This window comes from Patella vulgata, chromosome 4 (assembly GCF_932274485.2).
Source record: "Patella vulgata chromosome 4, xgPatVulg1.2, whole genome shotgun sequence".
Taxonomy (NCBI): domain Eukaryota; kingdom Metazoa; phylum Mollusca; class Gastropoda; family Patellidae; genus Patella; species Patella vulgata.
This window is the reverse complement of record NC_065882.2, coordinates 55,005,342-55,027,895: the sequence shown is the minus strand read 5'-3', so window position 1 is coordinate 55,027,895 and position 22,554 is coordinate 55,005,342. Positions and strand designations below refer to the sequence as shown.

Below are 22,554 nucleotides of genomic sequence, written 5' to 3'. Positions count from 1 at the left end.
AGCACAATCCGTACGACCTTGATGTTCACACATCTTGAATTGTTTTCGTCCAAGAATTCGTATAACGTGCAATAAATGATGATTTCATATGTATCATGTATTATCCATATAATATGCCTTCTGTCAACTTGAAATATAAAGAATTTGGAAAAGACAGTAAGAGCTGAAATAAATTTAGGGTTATCTGAAATATCTATATATTGTTGTTTCATTAGAATTGGCAGAAAGGTTATTTGTGATCTTCAAATGCTATTTTAGCTGTCTTGTCACATTCATGGGCGAACATAGCAATTAAAAGATGGGGTTTAATGTCTTACTTTTCTTCACTAGTCTAGCTAATGAATATTGGAATGCACCATGCATACAGCCGTGTTTCCACATATCCTTCATTGAAATTCCACCTCTTAAAGGTTCTTTGCATCGAAGCCAATAAGGGCATCGGTGGGCGTCTGTATTTCATGCCATCCGAAGGACTAGACTCTATGTCCTGTACCACTGACAAACCTTTCTAGGCCACCACTGGGATTAAACCCGGGACCTCCCGGTTAGTGAGTCGGCCCCCATACTTTAGCTATGACAACACATAAATGACTTCTAGTAATGATGACTTTATTCCTTCAAAGCATGTAAAATCCACCAATAAATGTGTTATGAAATGAATGGACAACAAAATGTGGTTTGAATAGACGAAATTATTTAAAAGCAATATTTTCTTTATGTCAAAGTAAGTTTTCAATATTAATTCTTTGATCTTCACATTTTAAGTATATGTATATATATACATGGGATTATAACAGACCGGATATTTACATATATACACAAAATCTTAAATGACACTAAATAAATTCTGTCAAATGTACAAAAACAACTGGTAATGTTTTAACAAGTTATTTAAAATATGTGCATCATAAATATCAAAATGATTTTAGACAATCAAAAATAGGCAATCTTAAATATAACATTAAATAAATTCTATCAAATATACAAAAATAGCTAGCAACGTTTTATCAAAATATATTTAAAATATGTGCATCATAAATATTAAAATGAATTTAGACAATCAAAAATATAAAATAACAATACAATTTAGCATGAATTAAGCATCCGCTTCATGATCAAATTCATAGGTTGGATTAGACATACCAGGTTGGCCACCAGTACCATCAGTTGATGGTTTTGCGCGGAATTTTGAGAAGAAAGCACCAGTCCTTCCAAGAGTGACACCACCCAGTTTGGGCTGGTCAGCAACAAGATCCTCCTTTAATCCAGAAAATCGGTTAATACGTCTGTAGTAGAAAAAGCCGGAAACGGCAGCAGCCACGACAATTATCAAAACTATAGGAACCACAATGGCAGCTGTGTTGTCAGGACTTCCCGAACCTTTTAACTTGTCCTTGTCTGGACCTCCTTTATCAGTTGATCCTGTGGGCATACCGGTGTTGGGTGACACAGAGGGGTTAGTTGTTGGAGGAATGTAAACACCACCTAAAATATAAAATCACCAATCGATTTAAAACGCAAATTTTTAAAGTGGGAAGAGGGCGATCAATCTGTTTCTATACCCGAACAATGATGACAGCAACAGGAACGACTTTTACAAACAACCTATCATGGACGCCATCATTACTATCATAATTTCAATATTCTGAAAATTGGTGATGGTTTTTATAAATAGGTCAAGCTTGTTTATTTTGTGTCGAAGTTAATTGTTAGTCGCATTTCTAATTGTTAGATCTTATGGCAACTGACATAAAACATTTTGTGAAATTTATTATTATTATTACCGGTAATCATATAAAAGAAAATCCGTTAAATGAAAGTTAAGATCAAAAATAATCAATACCCCGAATAGTAGTATAAAGTGTACCAGAATGTGTAAGATTACCCTTCCTCCCCCTTTTCAGCTATGACGACACGTCACAGTGGACTATATTTAATTATATGATAGTAATAAAGGCCATACTTACCACCACAAAATACCCCGGCATCCTCATAATGTTGACAATTATGAACCGACAAGCCGTTATGTTTACAGTCTCTTATGTCGTCTTCGGTTCCAAGACAACCGACATTATCCAACCATATTGGACCTGTTCCTTGTCCAAAGTTCTGGGCTCTTTTAACCGCAGTTCCTGTAGCATATCCAAGTTGGTGACATATGACAGCAGCATCATCATCTGACCACAGGTCATCACAGACCGTTCCCCATAAGTTTGGACCCTCTACGTAGACTTCCACTCTACCAGAAGCGTTGTCACCGCCGGCCAATCGAATGTTGGTTAGTTCTGAAAAATGAAAAATGACAGATATGGCAATTGAAAGTGATGGCAGGAGTGAAGAATTTTGGACTAAATTTCCCGATTTTAACATCCAGTGTGTGCCGAGGATACATTGAATACACCAGGGATGTGTTCACTATACAGTGAATCAACATATCCAGGACATGCCGAAGGTAAATTAAATACGCGTGAAGGGTTGACTTAAGTTTAAATGTCTAGATTTGCAGCGGTGATCATATAACTACATAAAATATTCTAAAAAGCCAAGGTTTAATTAATTGAATGAAACCGTGTCTGGGTTTTGCGTGAGGTTAGACCTATAATGTTGCTGTGCTGGTTAGCGAATCAGGTCTGGCTTATTAAAACAGTTTTGAATTGACAAGACTAGATGATATAGTCGAATGTGAGATTGTGGCATATTGAACGTGACATTGTGGATATTTGTTCGATAATTAGAGTAGCTTATTTAAATAAAATTACAAATGAAGCGTGGTTAAGTCGTTGCTGTTAGAATAACCACCCCCACAGCAAAATATGATACGTCTAGATGTCATTTAAATTATTATTCATACGTTGCCTCGTGCCCTACACAACGTACCAGAAGATTAAATGATAGGTGGTATCAGAATAGACATACTCTACATTGTGTACGAACTCCGTTACAGCTTACAGCTAACTAATAATAATAAAATCAAGGACATATGATTAGGACAAATACTATACTAACATTTTAAAGTGTCCACCCCGACATTAAGTCCTCAAAAGACGTCATTGGCGTCTTTGAAATCGTGGTCGGTTGGTAAAAGAATACTTTTCGGTTTGACTTGATTTCACTATAGATCTGTTACACATAACAGGGTATGTTCAAATTAAACTGGTAAATTTAATTCCTTGGTTTGGGCCATGAATTATACTTATTTTCGTTGTGAGGGTAATATCTAATCTTGAAATTCGAAAGTTATAGTGCTGTGAGTACTTACTCAAAGGCGATTTGTAGCATTGCGCAGACACCGGTCCTATATAATTTTTGCAATAAGAAGATATATATCCCCAATCACTGTTGTTGAAACCATTATTTCTGCACATAGTAATGGAGCTTTCGTTGCCAGTACAGCGAACATCTGTGAACCAGTGCGGTTCGTAACTATCAGATTTGTATTTGGCTCCAGATACCATGATACCATCTGCGAAGCCGCTTTGCTTACAGATGACTTTGCCCACTCGTGCATCTATCCAGGAATCACAAAATGCTCCCCACTGTCCATCATACTGCATTTCCAGTCTACCACGAGTAGGGTCTGTATCGCCAGTTAATCGATATTGTATGCCTATAACAAAAAATAAAATACAGTGCATTTCGATTCCCCATATTATCAATATTTAATGAATTTAACGTTTGTCGCAGCATTTCTCTGAAACTCGGTACCAGACGAAATCGTGCAATCCTGATATTTCAGCAATATTATGAATAAGAAGTATGCACATAAAGTATGGTGCATACATAATGTTATGCCATGTTCTGAATAATTGGATAATTCAAGGCAAACATTAAATGGAGAGTTATATATACAATCTTAGGGTGGATGAATGGAAGATTAGATAGTGTCAACGGACCTGGACATTAGTGAAAAAATAAGGGTGAACTAAAGGAACTTGCATCTTAAATTGCAAGAACTACATGAACCACATTGTTAGCAAATATAGTTACGGAGACTCTCTTGTCTATTTTGACAGCAAATAATTGTAGACGGGCCACTGATTCGAGCGAAGACAATAAAATGCATTCTTTTTCAATCGACGATAAAAGGAAAACTAATTACCGTTAACTGTGTTGTAGCAAACGACTCCAGCTCTTGGTGAATAATAATCACACCAGTTATTAGATGTAGATGTAGTAGAGTGACTACATGAATCAAAAGATGTTTCTGAACCAGTACACTTAATGTCTGTCATCAGAATAGGTCTTATATTGCGCATGTACAGGCTTGGATTGTAGGGTACACCACCCTTGAAGCCTAACTGTTTACATGCTACAGTAGCTTCCTTATTATCAAAACCTGCTGAACACACACCTCCCCATATACCGTTATACTGCACCTTTAAGTAACCCGATTTACCCCCGGTTGTATCCGTCTCCAGCTCCAGTTTAAAACCTACAAGGAAAGTAATATTACACGAATTTCATGGATATATTGGACAATTTAGCGAACAACACTGAACGTAAAAACTGGATAATACTCTAGCGATTTTTGTTGCTATCATGCCCCGACTGGGCTCTAAAGAAATCCGTTTTCTATTTTATACATTACTACAAAAACAAAAAAAATAATACTACCATTATTAACAATCGGTGTTTGACTACAAATCACTGAGGCATATCGTCCACTGGCACAGGTTCCAACAAATGATTGTTTACATGCTGCAAAATCTTTCATTGTTGTGGTACATTGCACATTAAAGACGCCTATAGTTCTTGATCTGCCGAAAGAAGAACCTGCTAGTTTTATACCATGGGGGAAATTTAACGATCTGCAAACAATCTGTGCTGCGATTTGATTGAAGCCATCATCACAAACTGCTACCCACTTATTAGCATAATATACTTCAACGCCTCCCATCGTAGCATTCAGACCCTGGTTTAGTCGCACTGAAAGTAATTAATATTAAACGATTGTAGTTAACTTTGGATTAAGGTGCTTAAAAGTTTTATCAACACGGCAAATGATATCGAGGTCTTTAGATTCGCATTATTTGGTTCGTGTTTGTGTCCGTTGCAGCAATCGTATCCAAAGCATACTACTGACATATTTCTATTATATATTAAGTACGTGATCGGTAAATATCGACGCATACTCACCTAATACTACTAGCATTTAGAAAACAGAATTAATTATGAAATGCTGTATATTGCCGTCTCATCAGTAATCGGTTGATATTGAAACCATCGCTAATCGATGATGGGACGTTCAGCTAGTGTGAATCTCCATATAGGATTTTTCTGATTTAAACTTAACTGACATTCACACAACTAATACATAGTTTGGGTTTAGCTGAACAATCTAAATCTCCATATAGGTGATTCTGATTTAGACTAATCTGATTTCAGCCAACCAATACTAAAAGGTAAAACCCCACAAGCGCAGTGTACCAATCCGTTTTAATGATGGACACAGTGACATTTGTCTCTTGGTGGCTTTAGTTTCATTGGCGTACTTAAAAGCTGAGTAATATGAACTCGTTTGATTGAAAACGTCTGATAAATACCGCCTATCTTTGGGCGATTGCTATCAGACAGAAATGAAATGGGATTTGACACTTTCAAACCTAAGTTAAAGAACTCTTTTTCTCGTGTAAAAAATATAAATGTTTAGTGTTTCTCACCTTTATCTACACAGTGGACAGAAGCATCATCATAGTGTGTCTTACATCGCAAATAACTATAGGAATTGCTATCTATAACTTCGCTACTGAATCCAGCATGAGGGCATTTGTGTAGTTCGGTTTCCGTTCCGTCACATCGAATGTTACTCAGCCATATTGGCCCAGTACCCTGTCCATAATACGCATTTCTAAGAGCATAACCATCGGAGAAACCAAGTTGACGACACATTACACCGGCTTCTCTGTTATCCCAGAAAGAGTCACAGACTGTTCCCCAAACACCACCAACACTGATTTCTACTCTCCCTTGTCTATCGTTTCCACCACCAGCTAATCTGTACTTAATTCCTGTATACGAATCAATAATGCACTTTCATTACCCATTTTTCTACCCGTTCGTGCTATTTATAGATCAGTTTGTGATAAAATACAAAGTATCGCGATTCTTGCAATTTTTAAAACCATTCACAAGTGCTTGAAAAATATAAATTTAGTTTATTTGTCTTATTTAAAGTAATTTAATATGGCATACGACCTTCTTCGGATCAAAAGATGCAGCCTGCAATTCGGCTAACATATAACAGTTCAAGGCAGTAAAAGGGTTATAACTCAGTCACAATATAAACAATCTAAAACCCACTTCGGTTAAATGGATTTCAATTATACATAGAAACGATAGCCTTGGATAAATTTTGCTTACTAGCTGAATTCAGTTAAAACAAATGACATATTAGTTAATTTAGTTAAGATAAAGTTAACTTCAATATTGATTAAAAATAATATATTTGACTTGAAGCTTTCCTTTTACCTGTTGTGTCACTGAAACAAGCAGCTGCTGCTACATCAGACTTTGCACAGTCTCCAAGGTTCAGCCTGTCATTGAATGAACAGTTCTGCAAAGCCGGCTCTGTGCCTGTACAGTTCATGGCACTTGCCCAATAGGGACCTCGATCATCAATTGTATTCCATGTCCAGTAAGAAGAATGGTACGCTATACCATCGGGGAATCCACGTTTTTTACAATAAACTTTAGCATTGGTATCATCCCAGAATGAGTTACAGATCCGACCCTTTGTACCATAGTGATATACATCAATCCTGCCATTCGTGTCTGTTGGAGCATCGAATTGAAAGCGGTAGCCTTAAATATTCAAACAGGATATTGAATGACTAACTAACTAATTAATTAATTAATTAAATGAATATAGTGAACATTAAAGTTGTAGGTGCATATATTCTAAGAAAGTCAAAACATAATTATTTTCATATTGCCTAATACGTTGTCTAATCACTATTATATGATCATATAAATCATTTTAGCACTTCAAAACAATTCACTTAACACTATGAAATATTTTCTACGGTAGGCTTCTACCCGGTAATTGTATCATGTTTTTTTTCATTGTTAAACTAAGTCTACGTACTGGAAGTCGGGAGTAATCCCCGGCTGTCAAGGTTTGGGGTCAAACAGATAAGGATAATGATGCCTGGTTTTCAGTTTCAGTTTCAAACTGAAACGATATATTTGAATTTCTCAACTTACTATAGTGAATATGCTTTAACGAGATAGGACTGTGCATAAAATTCATTTGGTTTGTTGCTTTATTTGAACCTATTTTAGATATATAACTTTACAAAATTCAACTATAGCTTTCAAGGCTCAAAGAATGAGCCATGCACTAGAATACAATTGTGTCTATTTTGTTATGAGACGGATATCATGGTGGTTGCATGTTTGGTGGTTCGTGATTGGAACAATGATGATGCTTTTGTTTTTGGTTTTAAAAAGTTGGTTTGCAACGAAGTGTAACATTTGAACACCGGTAGTTCCATTGTCCGCGCTGTAACATCACATCACAAACGTCATCTCATTTTATTTTAAAGTCTCCACTATGTCAGAACAAACAGCTCTTTATTCAGTGTTCTTAATTCTTAGTTCTTAATTCAGAGTCCCTAATTCTTATTTCTTCATTTGTTGTCGTATTTCGACAATTGTACACTAAAATAAACATTTGTATCTTAAAATCAATATTTGTTTTACAAATCAGACATTTGTCATATCAGATTTGTAAAATGTATTTTAGTAAATCGAAAAGGTAATCTACATTTACATTTCATCATAAACATACAACGAAAAACAAATTTCGAACAACAAATTTCCAAATACAAATAGCAAAACATTTCTCTGAAAATATTTCTCTAAAACCATTTCTCCAAATACATTTCTAGACATTCATCGAACCTGAAAAATTATGACGAAATGAGCGAAAATCAACCTCACATACAATAAGTCACCATACAACAATAGGGAATCGAGCAAGCATATATACAATAAGAAAAATCGCTCGATGACGTGCGTAGTATGGTAATCGGTCCGGGCCTTCGCTATAGAAAATAAATTGAAAGTAGTCTATTTTCAGAAATTAGGTTTTGTCGGATAGTGACATATTTCTTTGCTCAAACGAAAGAGTGTTTTATTTCTTCTAAATCATGTAATCATGAATGTGCCAGGGAATAAGTAATATATTGAAAGATAGATAAAAAAATACTTCCCGGTCATTCATTACACGATAAACCGTATTTCAACTTTTACATTTAAAAGCCCTCCCCGCCCCAACTAAGTTAATGGTATTTAGCGTCATCCAACTGTAATATCCTTTTCAAGCTATGATGAAATGTGAATTTTATCTTTATATTTAAATACAATTAAGTTAAACAAAAATACATTTTACAAATCTGATATGAGAAATGTCTGATTTGTAAAACAAATATTGATTTTAAGATACAAATGTTAATTTTAGTATACAGATGTCGAAATAGGACAACAAATGAAGAAATAAGAATTAAGGACTATGAATTAGGAAATAAGAACTAAGAACACTGACTAAAGAGTTGTTTGGTCTTCCATAGGTCGGAGCGCAATTGCCTAGGCCCCACTGGGCATTTTTTGCCTCGGGGATGTACAAACGATGGAAATTGATGAGCGTTGGGAGGCACCGGGAACAGATTTGGGAGCTTCGCGAGTCATGTGGAACCATCGGTATCCATTGGGAAAATAATTATTTATTTCAACATCGCCGATGATTTTTCCCCAGTGGGACCTAGGCATTACGCAAAATCCAAATTAGGCCAATTTAACACTATGAAGTGAGTATAGGTAGAGTAATAGCCCATGATTCACAACATCCCTAACATTCATGTTAGAAAAATAAGTACGCGACTGATTCTGCTAATAGACTTTGACTCTAATAGGGGTCATATGTCCCTCAATAATAACAGTTTTTAAAAATTTAAGAAGTTGAGCTCTGTGGATGAGTTGGATTGTTTGAATAACAATCTTGTCATTCAGGGACATTACCCCAACGACTGTATTTTGCTAAAACGACAGAAACTCCCCTCTCTCTAATACATTATTATTTCAAAAAATGTGTGACAATCTGTTAAAAACGTTACTTAGTAGAACGAGTATGTGTGAAGAACGAACCGAGCGACATACCGACGTGGTCGATGGCAAATTGGGGAAATAGAAAACCATATTTGTTCTTACTTTCATCAATTATATCAGTGCTGTTAAAACAGATCGCGGAAGCATAATTCTGTGAGTCACAGGGCATAGGCTGTAAGCAATCCATGGAACTAGTTTCAGCTCCTGAACATGCCATACTCATGTTGCTTAATTGTCTTCCGCCATTAGTCCAGAAATATTTAGTACCATACGCCGAGCAACAGACAGCCCTTCCATCATCAAAACCGATATCCTGACATAATCTCTTGGCACTTAAATCAGTAAAGCCGGTATCACAAACTAAATTCCATGTGTTATTTGCAAAAAATTGAACTGGCCCCTCTTTTTCGCTAGGTGCAAACCCACTGGCCAAACGTACTGAAATATTAAAAATAGATTATAGTCATGACGATGTTACATTACAACACATACATATATTCCCATGTGAATTAAAAAGAACTCTATTCAAAGTGAAAGTAAACAATTCTAGTGAATACAATTACTGTTTACTCTCAGGTATATTCAGAATAGAGTGAAGATGGTTTGAAAGGCAGTATTTTCGATTAACCATAAGGTTAGGACATCGTTCATTAATTTATGCGCCTCTGCAAGAAGTGGTCATTATCAAATCATTGCATTCGGATTACTTCTGTAATACTTCAGTGCATCGAAAACGTAAAGATGGTATGCAAAAGGCATTACAGGTAGTACCGTTCTAGTACGTTTTTGGCTTTACCGGGCCTTTAAATCCCAAACACGCCGATATTAATTTTGAATAAAGAGTTTATGACCAAACGTTTATAAAAATCATTTTTTACCAATTCTTACTTATGACCATTTAAAGTTTACATTGGTTTCTAATGATTTGCCATTGACATCTTTATGTGTCTTACAACTAAAATCTATCTTACCATCTTCATAACAGACGATTCCGGCATCCCATTTATGATTCCCACAGTACCAATCTGTTGTTGACACCGTGCTCCAACCACCGTGTGGACATGCTGCTAGATTCGATTCATCTCCCGTACACTGGAAACTAGCCTTATATACTGGTCCACCAGCGCCGGGGTAATCTTTTTTCTGTGTCCGCCCATCAGAGTAACCCAGATTACGGCAGAAAACGTTGGCTTCCCTATCATCAAAGTAATATCCACAAACAGAACCCCATACTCCATTCACAGATACTTCAACTCTTCCAACATTATCTTGTGTTCCACCAGCTATTCTATAGTAAATACCTAACAGACATAACACATACGTATTATCTATATGTTGAATAGTGTAAACTAGATAAGGAACATAAGTAAAGATACACACCTTGGATACAAATAGATAAAATACTTTGACTTGATGGTTTTCATAATGGCACTCAAATTAACAAAGAATAAATGTGCTATATGTCGAAAATGAACAAAGTGCTTATTTGGTTAAAATACCTGAAGAGTCTGTGCACATAATACCAGCTCCTTTACCACTCGTACATGTCTTAACAGCACCCAATGTTGTAGTTCTAGGACAAGCTGTAAGATTTCTTTCTGTACCAGTACACGCCATTTTACTAATCCAGTAAGGTCCATTAGAAGAATAATAATAATCAAATCTGACATGATTATAAGCTGTTCCATTCCTATAACCTAGTTCTCTACAAGCTACTCTAGCATCATTATCATCCCAATCATCAGAACATATTCTACCAGTTGTACCCAAATAATTTACTAATACTTCCCCCGTATAATTATTACCACCGCCGAGACTCCATGTGAAGGCTGAAAAAAGATGTAAAATTTAAACCTATAATATTTTCTAAGACCTTGGGTGAAATAATCGGAAGGCAACAACTTTCGGCTTTAAGCAAATTGAACAGTCTTTCTTTCTATCAAACCAGCTCGAATTCTATTAATTGTTTAGAATATTATTAAAGAGCATTATTGGAGATTAGATAATAGTTATTTTAATAGTTAAAAAAAAATAGATAACGTAAATAGAATATGCTAAAAATTTCAGCCAAATTGCTCCACTCTGAGCCGAGATATTAGCTTTTGAATTTTAGGCTAGCCTCATCATCATTACAAAAATCGGTACGATAAAAAAATAAAGTCTCGATTATCTATTTAAACGTTTAATTATGCTTCACAAAATGTATTCCAATCTGGATAAGTTCATTAATATCTAATTAATAATTTAGATAACATTTCAGGCCTAAAGAAAGACCTGAAATAGGCAGATTTAGTTCTTGCATAATGTATGTTTAAACGGTTTACGATATGGACCAAATTACTCCCCTCCACCCCCACCCCCCAGATACTATAAATCAGCGGAACCCTAAGTTTTGAACCAAAATCTTTGCGATTAATTTGACGTAAAGTGACAATACGCTAACAGTCCTAACCGAGTGGGTGCTAACATTCTGTACAATATTCGAATAACTATAAACCTGTGCAAACTCGAAAAAGCCATTTCATACGGCTATTCCAAAGGATTTTTTCTAGCTTTTCTCCTGTGATATGGCACCGTAAATTGTAACCAGTGATTGTCAGGCAAGATACGCCCACATTTTACAAGAGATGGATAGAGAACAGGCTAAAAAATGCCATTTTTCGTACAATCAGAGGCCATTATCCAGGAAGTTATGGTCTGAAATGTGCGAATATCGACTGAGATAGTTGGGACATAAAGATATATTGTAAGTTTCATCAAAATCGGATAAAAATTGTGACTACTAGAGAGTCCACAACCTTGGTATTACATAATTTTACACTATTTGCGTACAAGGGGAGGCCATTCAAACTCAACCATTAGGGTGCAACAGTGATGTATTCAAACGGTTCTTTAAATCGGATAAGAATTATGACCTATAAAGGGACCACAAGCTAAAAACGTGATTTTTCGTACAATCAAGGGCCATAATTCGAACTCAACCATCATTAGGGTGTAATGGTGATATATTCAAACGGTTTTTTAAATCGGATAAAAATTGTGACCTTAGGGGGACCACAAGCTAAAACGTGATTTTCGGTACAATCAGGGGCCGTAATTCAGGAAGTTACAATCCGATATGCGCAAATATCGACAGGATCCAAGGTCGTCGGGTTAATAACATGCATGTCAAGTTTCATCAAAATCGGGTGAAAATTGTGACCTCTAAAGTGTCCACAAGCTAAAAACGTGATTTTTCGAACAATCGGTGGCCTTAATCCATGAGGTTATGGTCATGTATATGCCAATATTGAAAGGAACCCTGATTTTGGGGTGACAGACCTATATGTGGCCGTATAAAAATGTGATTTTAATCAGTGACATTGCTCTATTAAAGAATATTTGTATATAGTCTTTGAGATTTTGTATTGTACTGTTTAATAACAGTTGGTAAAGGATATGCACTTACTTGTTGGTTGTGTCCCTGTATAGCAAACTAAACCTACATTGTGCTTGTAACATCTTGTGGATAGAGGATTGTCGTGTGGACAATCTTGTATTCGATCTTCTGAACCACTACATCTTACATTCTCCATTACAGCTATTTGGTGAGAGCTAAAAGCTCCACAACAAGCCATGACTCCATCATCGTAACCCAACTGTTTACACGCTACTCCTACAAAATGAAATATTCTATAGAAAGGGTTAATTCTAAATCATTTTAAATCACTAGTGTCAAATGAAACAAAAACTTGGAGAAACTATAACATGCATAAAAAAAAATCATTATTCAATTAAATAATGACTCTAGCATTTCACAGTAAAGGTGCACAAAGCTATCGATAACCAAAAGGAGTGTTACTTACTCGTATTTGCTGGACTCCAGTTGTGATCACAGAGCGATCCCCAGGTATTTTGGAAAAATATTTCAGCCGTTCCGTCTGATGGGGTATTACCAGATGTTAATCGCACTAAAATAGAAGGCCTAATATATATTTAATTCTGAAAATATTTAAAGTAACAGCAAGTGTTTATATTTACAGTATATTCCAATAGCACTGAGAAATCCTCAAGATACGCTTACCAATAATGTAATTATTTTTCCGTAAATTTGAACAATGTCTATCTTTAAATCCTATTATGTAGCCCTCTATTTGTTTCAAACCTTGCTAAAATATCAATTAATCCACTGGTCAATTATCAATGTAAGCAGGATTAAAATTCTCATGAGAATATGCTAATTCGAATGGAAAAGCAGATCTTAGGCCGAACTCCACAATAAATGACTTCCTGCACCTTATGTTGTGGCCTGTCGTTTCAAACCGGTAATCAAAAGAGACCATTCCTTTAGCAAAGACCTTCGATAATACATCAGGAATCAACGGCATAATTTCGAGCAAGTCTGGGAGATAATTCGCACTACTGCACACATGACACAGTTCTTACAGTGGAATGATTAGGTGAAAACTAAATGTGACGTAATTCAGAACCTGGTGAATTTTGTGATTTGCCAGATGTGTAAAAATGTATGTAGATTTTCTACGTTTATCTAAATTTAAGAATCGTATTCTTAAATCTGTAAGACAATGACAAGTGATATTAGAATATGCGTACCAGCTGCCTTATCTGGTTTTTTTTGTATAAGGTAGAATATAAATCCTTTCGACTAACGTTTGATCCTGGCGGTGATAGTATTGGCGAGCAATTTTGATAAATTTAAACGTTTTTTGAAGACCGTATATATTAAACGCTTACCGTCATTGTAGCAGGAAACAGACAGATCGTAACATTTTTTGTTTCTGGAAGAACCACCCCAACTCCATGACCATCTAGAGTATCTGTAAGCGGATGTACCAGGATTCCATCTGTAGCTGTTACACTCAAATAGTGACGATTCTGTTCCTGAACATCGCACATCATCCATCCATACTTTACCAAGCTGACCATACTGTAAAATAGTATTAATCGTATCATAACATCACATCATCAATACATGTAATAAATCAAATATTATTTGACCCTCACAACGTATTGTTGGCTAATATTAGGATTTTTGAAGAATACAAAATATGGGTGCGGCGAGAGAGAGAGAAAGAGAGAGAGAGAGAGAGAGAGAGAGTTCAACATCCATTTGATACAAACTAGATCATTCCGGGACTAACATATGGTTTAATTTTATTTCAATAACTCGCTTGCGCGTAGTGGTCTTTAGCAGTGGGAGTAATCCGGAGGACCCGGAGAATCCCCTACTGCTTGTCACGTACAATTGGGGAATTGTTTCGTTGACTCAGTGACAGACCTTATGATGCAGCGTACACGCGCTAACCATTCGGCCATAAAAGGCCCCCACAAAATATGGTCATTTGCGCTCATTTAATAGCTTTCAGTGACATTTAACGAAAGGAGGGTTTACTTGGGGAGGTGGAATGCATATAAATCTAAAATGACGCAATGGTCATGTGAATTTACCTCTTCATGTTTTGCGTTTGAATTCATAATACTATTATTTTAATACTACAGCATTTACTATACAAGCCGGTACTGTTCATGTTTTATTCATATTAAGTGTATAGTATAATATTTTTGGGGGGTTATGGAATATGGATTTTGTTCCTTAAAAGGACAATAATGTTAGAGTTGCTTACAAATAACAATAGTTTTTTAATTCCCTGCGTTAGTCTCGAAATTCCCAAGGACAATGTTGTTAAGACGTTATATGTCTTTCCATTCCGGTTGGAGTACAGTGTTTGTTAAATAGTTAAATATTTACCGAAATTGCTTGTCCTCTAGTATTATCGTAATAACCGCCTCTGAAACCTAACTGACGACAGGCCACATTAGCAGTTGACGAACTCAAATATGTCTGGCAGACACGTCCCCATGTCGTCTCATATAATATTCTTACTCGACCTGCTCTTGACGTACCATTAACCAACTTAATATCAATTCCTGGTTAAATAAATAAATAATACAACAATAATCGCTAGAATTGTAATTTATTTGACATATACTGTACAATTCATTAGAGTATTTTCAAATTTGGCTGTCTACAAATCAAATAATTTTTTAAGGGTAGTTATATCTTGCAGAAGCTATCTTCAAGTCTGTTTCAAACAGGGTCGGTACCTTATACAGGTGTTGACGTTATGAATCGTAATGCCGAACGACCAGTACCCTACATATCAATAATTGGGGGAGTTTTTTTCGCATTTTATTTTACATTAAAATTAGTTACATTTACATCCATGTTGAAAGTCATAGTGGCTCCTAAGTATTGAATATCTGTTATTAGCAGAATATCATTAGCCGGTCAAAGTGGAGCACACGCATTCTTTCCGTTTTACGGCATGACCTTTGGATTCTTGGAAAATGTATTTGTAAAAAAAAAATCGATTTAGACACAAAGTATATCAAACTCAAGCGACCTCTTGCACGTAGTTGTGTGTAGATCAAAGTGGCGCACACGCATTATTTCTGTTTGGATTCTTGTAAAAAAAAACCCAATCGATTTAGACACAAAGTATATCAAAAGGTTCCAGTGATATATCAAGCGACCTCTTGCATGTAGTTGCACTCCACCCTACAAGCTTTCTAGCGGAGGTACTGAAGGCGCCGATGGTGCAAAAATTCTATTGAGTTTATTTTTAGCCGGGGGTCATAAAATGATAAGTATTTGGTACAATGGGAAGCTTTGCCATGGGTGATGAAGGAGCAAGATATGCGCTAATAGCTGGGAAATATGGCGATTCTACTGATAGCTAATGATAGAATTGAAACAATTGTAACAGCAAAATGGTCACCTAAACTAGCTTTGAGGTTTAGAACACTTTGGTGCTTCCTGCTGCAGCTACTAAGCCCTACAGGGGCGCCGTAACAGCATCATGAAACTTTTCAACTAAGGCTTTAAGCAGAGATACACAATTTGATTAGTTGAGACTTTGGTAAACTATAGTCTTGATTTTAATTGGGTTATAATTTCATTGCATTGATTAAATTCGATGATGATAATTTCTTGCTTAGGATAAGTAGCAATATGCATATCCAAATTGAATAGTATTCTACAATTTGGATAAATAAATCTGCAAAGTCATCCATCACTGAGGTATACATCATTTAATTTTTAATTTACGAGCAGTTCAAAATTTGTATTTAATTCATTTCCTTCAGCATTCTTAAATATATTTTACTCTCAGTGCTTGTATTTAAAGAGTCTTAGAACATTTCAAAAATTAATCCATTTCTTTCATTGCGTCTTTAAGCATTGTTTAATGGTGGAGATCATGCGCCGCATGATTGTCACTTACCTCCATTATTATAACACAGAACACCAGCAACTGATCTTCTATAAGAATTAGGAGAAGAACACCCTTTATCTTCGCCAAAACCCTTGGAACTACAACTATCTAAACTTGTTTCAGTACCAGTACAGTTATAGCCTCCTAGTACCATGGGCTGATTTGAACGTGTTGTTGCTAACATGGCCACACCACCACGTTTACCTGCTTGTCTACATGTAACATTAGCATCCGCATTTGTCCACCCAGTATTACATATTGGTCCATAGAAACCATACTTAGACGCATTTACGGCACCCTTGTTTTGATTATTTTCAATGTTCACCGTTATGTCTGGAAAATAATTCAATAAGTTCACGTTTCAAAAACGAGTTGATGGAGGCTTTTTTATTTACAGAATTTGTGTTCATTTCTAGAAAATTTCAAATGGTGATGATTTTATGCTGAAAACGAACATTTTCTTAAATAGTAACCAAATCTGTAGCTTAGAAATTATTTTCATATTACAATATTCCTATACTGCAAAGGTCCTCTCTGTAGTTTCTTAATGAAATTGAAGCAAACCCTATCTTTATACTGGGAGCAAAACAGTAGGGCGTTAAACCCCATTTCATTTCATTTCTATCTTTATCCAATTGAAACGTTAATTTATGGTGAGCTAGATTTTACAATCAACACGTAGTTATAGCTGATCCGAATTGGAACTTTCGAAATACTTACTTCCGGCTATAATGGTTGTCGGTGAACAATATACACTGACGTATTTTCCTGAAGCACAAACGCCTGCTGTTGATTGACATGCCTTAAGACTTGACTCGGTTCCAGTACAACTGGTGATAGTGATATTTGGTTGGGTTCTGTAATAATACAATCGACCAACTGCATTACAACACAGCATCTTACCGTCGGCGTAACCCAAATTTTTACAGACTACACGAGCTGCTAAATCCGTAAACTGGTCATCACAAATAGGAACCCACGAATCACCTTTCTTCATTTCGACTCTGCCATAGTCAGGTCTGTTACTAACACCAGCTAAACGAACTGTTGGAGGAAGAAACATAATAAGGATTATGAAACAGTTGGTTAATTTCGGTTTGTTTCGTTTTAAAACCAGTTTTATCAAAGGAGAAACTATTGGGCCTCTGTAAAACGAAATATATAATTTAACTGTAAACAAATTAGTCTACAATAATATAGGGCTCTCTTATTCGCGAATCCCGACTAACAATTAATTCCACTAACCGTCTCCGTGGCACTTGACATTAAGGTTATAACACGAAGTCGTCGTTCCCCAGGTTATACCACATTCTTCAAGAGAATTCTCTGTTCCCTGGCAGTATAAATTAGTTATATATACAGGTCCGGTGCCTTGGTTTCTTGTGCGCGTAGTTGATGTTCCACCTGTGAAACCCTTCTGTCGGCAGACAACATCAGCAACTCTGCTTCGATAGTAGGATGAGTATAAACACATTTTGCCCCAAACACCATCAATAGCTACCTCTACTCTTCCTACACTACTCTTTGTTCCACTTAAACGAACTTCCAGGCCTGTCGGAAACAAACAAACACAATATATTCATTATATAACAACATACTTACTCCTGGCTATAACAAAATTACAGGAAAATATATCTAGGGTAACTGTGTGAAAATAAAAAAAGAACCGCAGATAACTATCATATACAATTGAATAAAAGTGTTATAACTATGTGAATGAGGAATAATAAGGGTTCACTAAAATCTGTTTGATCTTATATGGTAGTAAAATAGATACATTGCTGTAGTCGACTTTGGCCACTTAAAACGTGGTGGAAAAACAATAATAAAGATTAGAATTATGTCACCTTACCCGCGTCATGCACGATTTGTGAAATGTCAAAATGTTTAAGAAGAAACTAAACAGACTACAATATTCTTTAATATTAAAAATATCACATTGAATTAAAGGTAATAATGGAAGTAGAAAAAAATGCAAATTATATCTAAAATATTTAAGAAATAAATCTTATAAATTAGCAGTTGCATATGTGTAAATAGTCAACGTAACGTAAGTAAAATGTTACATGCATTGGAATTCGTATTGGCTGGATAAGTGTTATATTTTTGTCATGAATTCCACTCCATAAACATGCAATATGGGTAATTCGCGTAGTAGGCAGATCCTGGTACCCAGGAAAGTTGCACAGAATTAAGTTTTGCAAGATAAAGACAAATACAAGCGACTCTAATTTGAAATCCACTTTTGACCATCGAGTGGAATTAAGGGGTAAACTGACCTGAGGTTGCATAACAATAAACAGCGGCATCACCATATGAAGAACATGTTTTTATATCACCCCAAACCATTCCACCACATCGGTTTAGCGATGATTCGGTACCAGTACACTGGATATTAGACAGCCATCTCATATCACTGACCATGTTTCTATAGTAGTTTCTATACATATACGCAAACCCACCATGAAATCCTTTCATCTTACAGATAACGTTAGCATCATTATTGTCAAATCCATCAGGACAGATATAACCTGTTATACCCATATGTGTGACTTGAACACGTCCTTTAGAAACTTGCGTTGTTGCGCTTGAACCAATTTGTAGTTCATATCCTGGTCAATATATGAAATAAAAAAAGATAATTAGCTTCCTCGTTTATGAAATGAAATGAAATGGGGTTTAACGTCCTACTGTTCTGCTCCGGCTGTGCTAATGAAGACGGGCATACACAAGACAGTCTGCTAAGAGGGAAATTTTGCCCGGCTAGTGGCACTTTTATATCGAATTCCAACTGCCAAGGAATCTTTTAGGTGCACGCCAATGTATACACGGGACCTCAGTTTTTCGTCCAATCCGAACGACTAGACAGCTTTCCTTGTTAGGCCCTCCGTCCTGCGCCCCTGACAAGGGGAAGACACGTCGGAAAATCCCGATGAACTTCCTCGGCCAATCCAGGATCGAACACCCGACCTCCAGGCTGGCGAGCCAGCGTCTTACTCACTTAGCCACCGTGGCGATGGTGTTAAATTCTGACAAAAAAAACCCACACTCCACTCTATTATTCATGTGAATATAGGCTGCTGATGGAATTTAATACAAAATGGTTTTGGTACTGTCTGGTGTCATATCCAAAAGTCAGCAAACAGAAAAGGTTGTAATATTAGTTTTATCGTCTATTATTTTACATTATATGTGAAATTCCGGGAACTGCTGTTTTGTGTAAAAGTAAACTAGTATTATAAACAATAATGCCTTTACCTGTGTTGGGTGATATATTAGAGCACGCCACTGAAGCATATTTTCTGGTGGGACAATATGTCAAGCTACTTTCGTAACTACAGTTCAATAATGATGGTTCACGTCCAGTACATGATATCTTGGATCTGACGATAGCAGTGTAAGAATACAGTGTACCAAAAGCCGAACAGCAAACACTAATACCATAATCAAAACCCATTTCATTACATGCTACCGTGGCATCAACATCTGTAAAGTTCTCAGCGCAGACTAAGCCATATCTTCTAAGAGACGGGTTGTATACTTGTACGGCACCAAATCTTTCGTTGGGTTGAAGTCGCACTAATGAAGCAAATCAAAATTAGAAAATGTTTTTTATGTCCAATGAAAAATAGTGCAATAATGAGAAATCGAATAAAATATAACTAGTTATTGATTGGTTAAAATATTAAATCAGACACCAATGATATAGAAGGTTAATTAATGTAAGATAACTATTACTGTTATTATTTCTACCCCCTATACCCCTCACCCACGACAAAACAAACTGGCCTACCGTATCCTGTACATGCAACTCTGGCATCATAATTATGGTTAAGGCAAGATCTAGTTGTCACATTAAATCCTGAAATCGGACAGTTCCATATACTACTCTCTGATCCAGTACACCTGGGACTTCTTAAGTACGCAAGCCCAGTTCCATTACCATACATGGATCTGGATTTGGCAGTTCCATCCAAATATCCTAATTGTTTACACACTACTTTAGCATCATTCCTGCTGAAATAGCTATCACAAATTGTTCCCCATTGACCATTGATTTTAATATTAACGATACCCTGGCTGTTGGAAACTCCTCCAGTCAGTTTCACTTCGGTAGCTGCGAAATAGAAGAAATAATTCTTATTAACCTGCAGATAAGAAGCGACTTGTAACTGTGTTCATTTTTCAAAAAATCCATGAGATCAACAGAAAATTCTTTAGAATCCCCACCTAAACCCTGATCATGTAGTTGATTGTAAATGCTTTCTAGATAATTAACTTTCATGTATCTTTATTATCCCATTACTTGAGTTCCATAATAATTGGGTTTCATGTATCTTCATTATCCCATTTGAGTTCAATGATAATTGGGTTTCATTATAGTCTATAGCCTAGTCTATTTGTATAACTACATACCAGTATCAGTGTTGAAACAATAAACTTTTGCTGCAGATCGTTTCCTATACGGTGCACAAGATGTTGGTATAACGGTAGAGACCGGACAGCTCTGAAGGTTATACTCCCTTCCCGTACAATTAAAGCCGGACAAAAGACTTGGAGTGGTTTTGGCGGAATAATAATATGACGTGCTCTGTCCTAGAGCTATACCAGATCTAAAGCCTGCCTGTTTACATACTACATTAGCTTCTTCATCACCCCAGCCATCAGAACACACTGTACCATTTATACCATACATGGTGACAGTAACTGCAGTTGGGAAGTTGTAACCGATAGACGTTGTAAAACCTATGATAAACAAGAACACACGTCAAATAGATATGAATGTATATTTGAAAATAAAACCAGCGAATCCGTTATAATCTACTCATAATGAATTTTACGGATAGCCATATCTACCAACATAATATGTATTATTCTAATACAACAATATAACATTATGTCGGGTACATTATGATCTAAAATTTGGTACAGTCCGTTCTATTGGTCTCAAACAATCAACAATTTCCGGCTCGTTCCAGTGGAAGAAGGGGAAATTATTGCTGTAGATAATTTGTCCGTATTCAGTGTAAAAGTGGAGAAAACTTTCTTTCAACTTCTGATAGAATGTCTTATAAATCTTTTCAGGAAAATTCGATCTCTGAACGATATTTGCTGTATCCAGGCGGTTGTCAACACTTTAGTCATTTAAGCAAAGGGGGGAAAAGATCTGAAACGCAGTTACCAAAGAAAACGAAATGAAATGGGGTTTAACGCCCTACGATTCTGCTCCGATTGGACTAATAAAGACGGGCATACGCCATTCAGTGTGCTATGAGGGAATGAGGGAAATCTTTCCCGGGAAGCGTCGCTACGGCCTACACTTATTTTGAATTCCAATTGCCAGGGGTTCTTTTATGTGCACGCCGATATGTATACGGGACCTCGAATTTTCACTCCATCCGACCGACTATACGTTGTCCCTTGTCAGGCCCTCCGCCCTACACCACTGACAAGGGTGACCCAGACCGCCGGAAAACCCCTATGAACTTTCTCGACGAACGCAGGGATCGACGACGGGACCTCCAAGTTAGCGAGTCAACGTGCTACTGCTACTCACTGAGCCACCGTGGCTCTCTAACTAGTTACCATAGAGTATATTCAGAGGACCAGTCTCAAACTGAGACAAAGGTGACAAAGCACCTGGCCCAGTCAACTTACCACCAGGCAGATGATGATACCTAGAGCAGGGAAATGACACCACAAACAGATAGATGAGAAACAGCAGTGATACCTGGCTAACTGTCAAAATAAGGACCAAACAGACAGCAGATGAAAAGCTTAGAGATAGTAGATAGTAAAGTCAGACAAAAATCCTTCGTGGACTCGGTTATGAAACTGTGAAAACTTGTATTTTTGCAAGTATTGTCATCTAATCGCAAATGCTGTCGATAACTTAAATCAGCTAAAGATCCCGAAATAAAAAGAGGGGTGATTCTCAATTTTACAAATTAAGAATTACTTTTGTCTTATACAGAAATATTGTTGTGTAAACTTTAAAAATAGTTACTACACAACTGTTATTTGTGAGAAGTATAATGGCTATAATGGTTCGTCACTTAAATAATACTCACGGTTAGACATAGGCCTATTGCTGCAAGCGAGAGACGCATAATTAACGTATGGGTAACTTCTCTGGCAGTTGTATGACGCAGAATTAAAACTACAATTAGCCAAG

General features: G+C 36.4%; 1 protein-coding gene across 2 annotated transcripts; it reads right to left on the bottom strand.

Annotated features, from left to right (window-relative positions):
• Positions 1 to 631: 631 nt before the first annotated feature.
• On the bottom strand, positions 632 to 21,109 carry LOC126819002 (deleted in malignant brain tumors 1 protein). Of its 2 annotated transcripts, XM_050546790.2 has the most exons (21): positions 20,796 to 21,109; positions 20,173 to 20,496; positions 19,638 to 19,958; positions 18,659 to 18,991; positions 17,625 to 17,930; positions 17,100 to 17,423; positions 16,389 to 16,712; positions 14,855 to 15,033; positions 13,840 to 14,032; positions 12,951 to 13,055; positions 12,554 to 12,760; positions 10,605 to 10,934; positions 10,077 to 10,406; positions 9,208 to 9,543; positions 6,469 to 6,801; positions 5,661 to 6,008; positions 4,615 to 4,926; positions 4,100 to 4,432; positions 3,260 to 3,607; positions 1,968 to 2,285; positions 632 to 1,485 (listed from the first exon to the last, which is right to left on the bottom strand). In XM_050546790.2, exons 1-21 carry the CDS (start codon positions 21,073 to 21,075, stop codon positions 1,097 to 1,099), a joined length of 6,273 nt encoding a protein of 2,090 aa, XP_050402747.2. In that variant the 5' UTR covers positions 21,076 to 21,109; the 3' UTR covers positions 632 to 1,096. The 2 variants fall into 2 exon arrangements, with proteins under 2 accessions (XP_050402747.2, XP_055956392.1); XM_056100417.1 differs by lacking the exons at positions 632 to 1,485; positions 1,968 to 2,285; positions 3,260 to 3,607; ... (2 more) ...; positions 5,661 to 6,008; positions 6,469 to 6,801 and adding an exon at positions 7,098 to 7,171.
• Between the last annotated feature and the right edge of the window lie 1,445 nt (positions 21,110 to 22,554).

Bases quoted from the DNA above. Each gene is read 5' to 3' on its own strand.
- LOC126819002 (XM_050546790.2), bottom strand. From the start codon at position 21,075: ATGTATGGTATAAATGGTACAGTGTGTTCTGATGGCTGGGGTGATGAA. The intron at 20,497-20,795 runs GTATGTAGTTAT...TCTATTTCGCAG, and splicing joins TTGTTTCAACACTGATACTG to CTACCGAAGTGAAACTGACT. The intron at 10,407-10,604 runs GTATTTTAACCA...TATGTCTGTTAG, and splicing joins TATGTGCACAGACTCTTCAG to GTATTTACTATAGAATAGCT.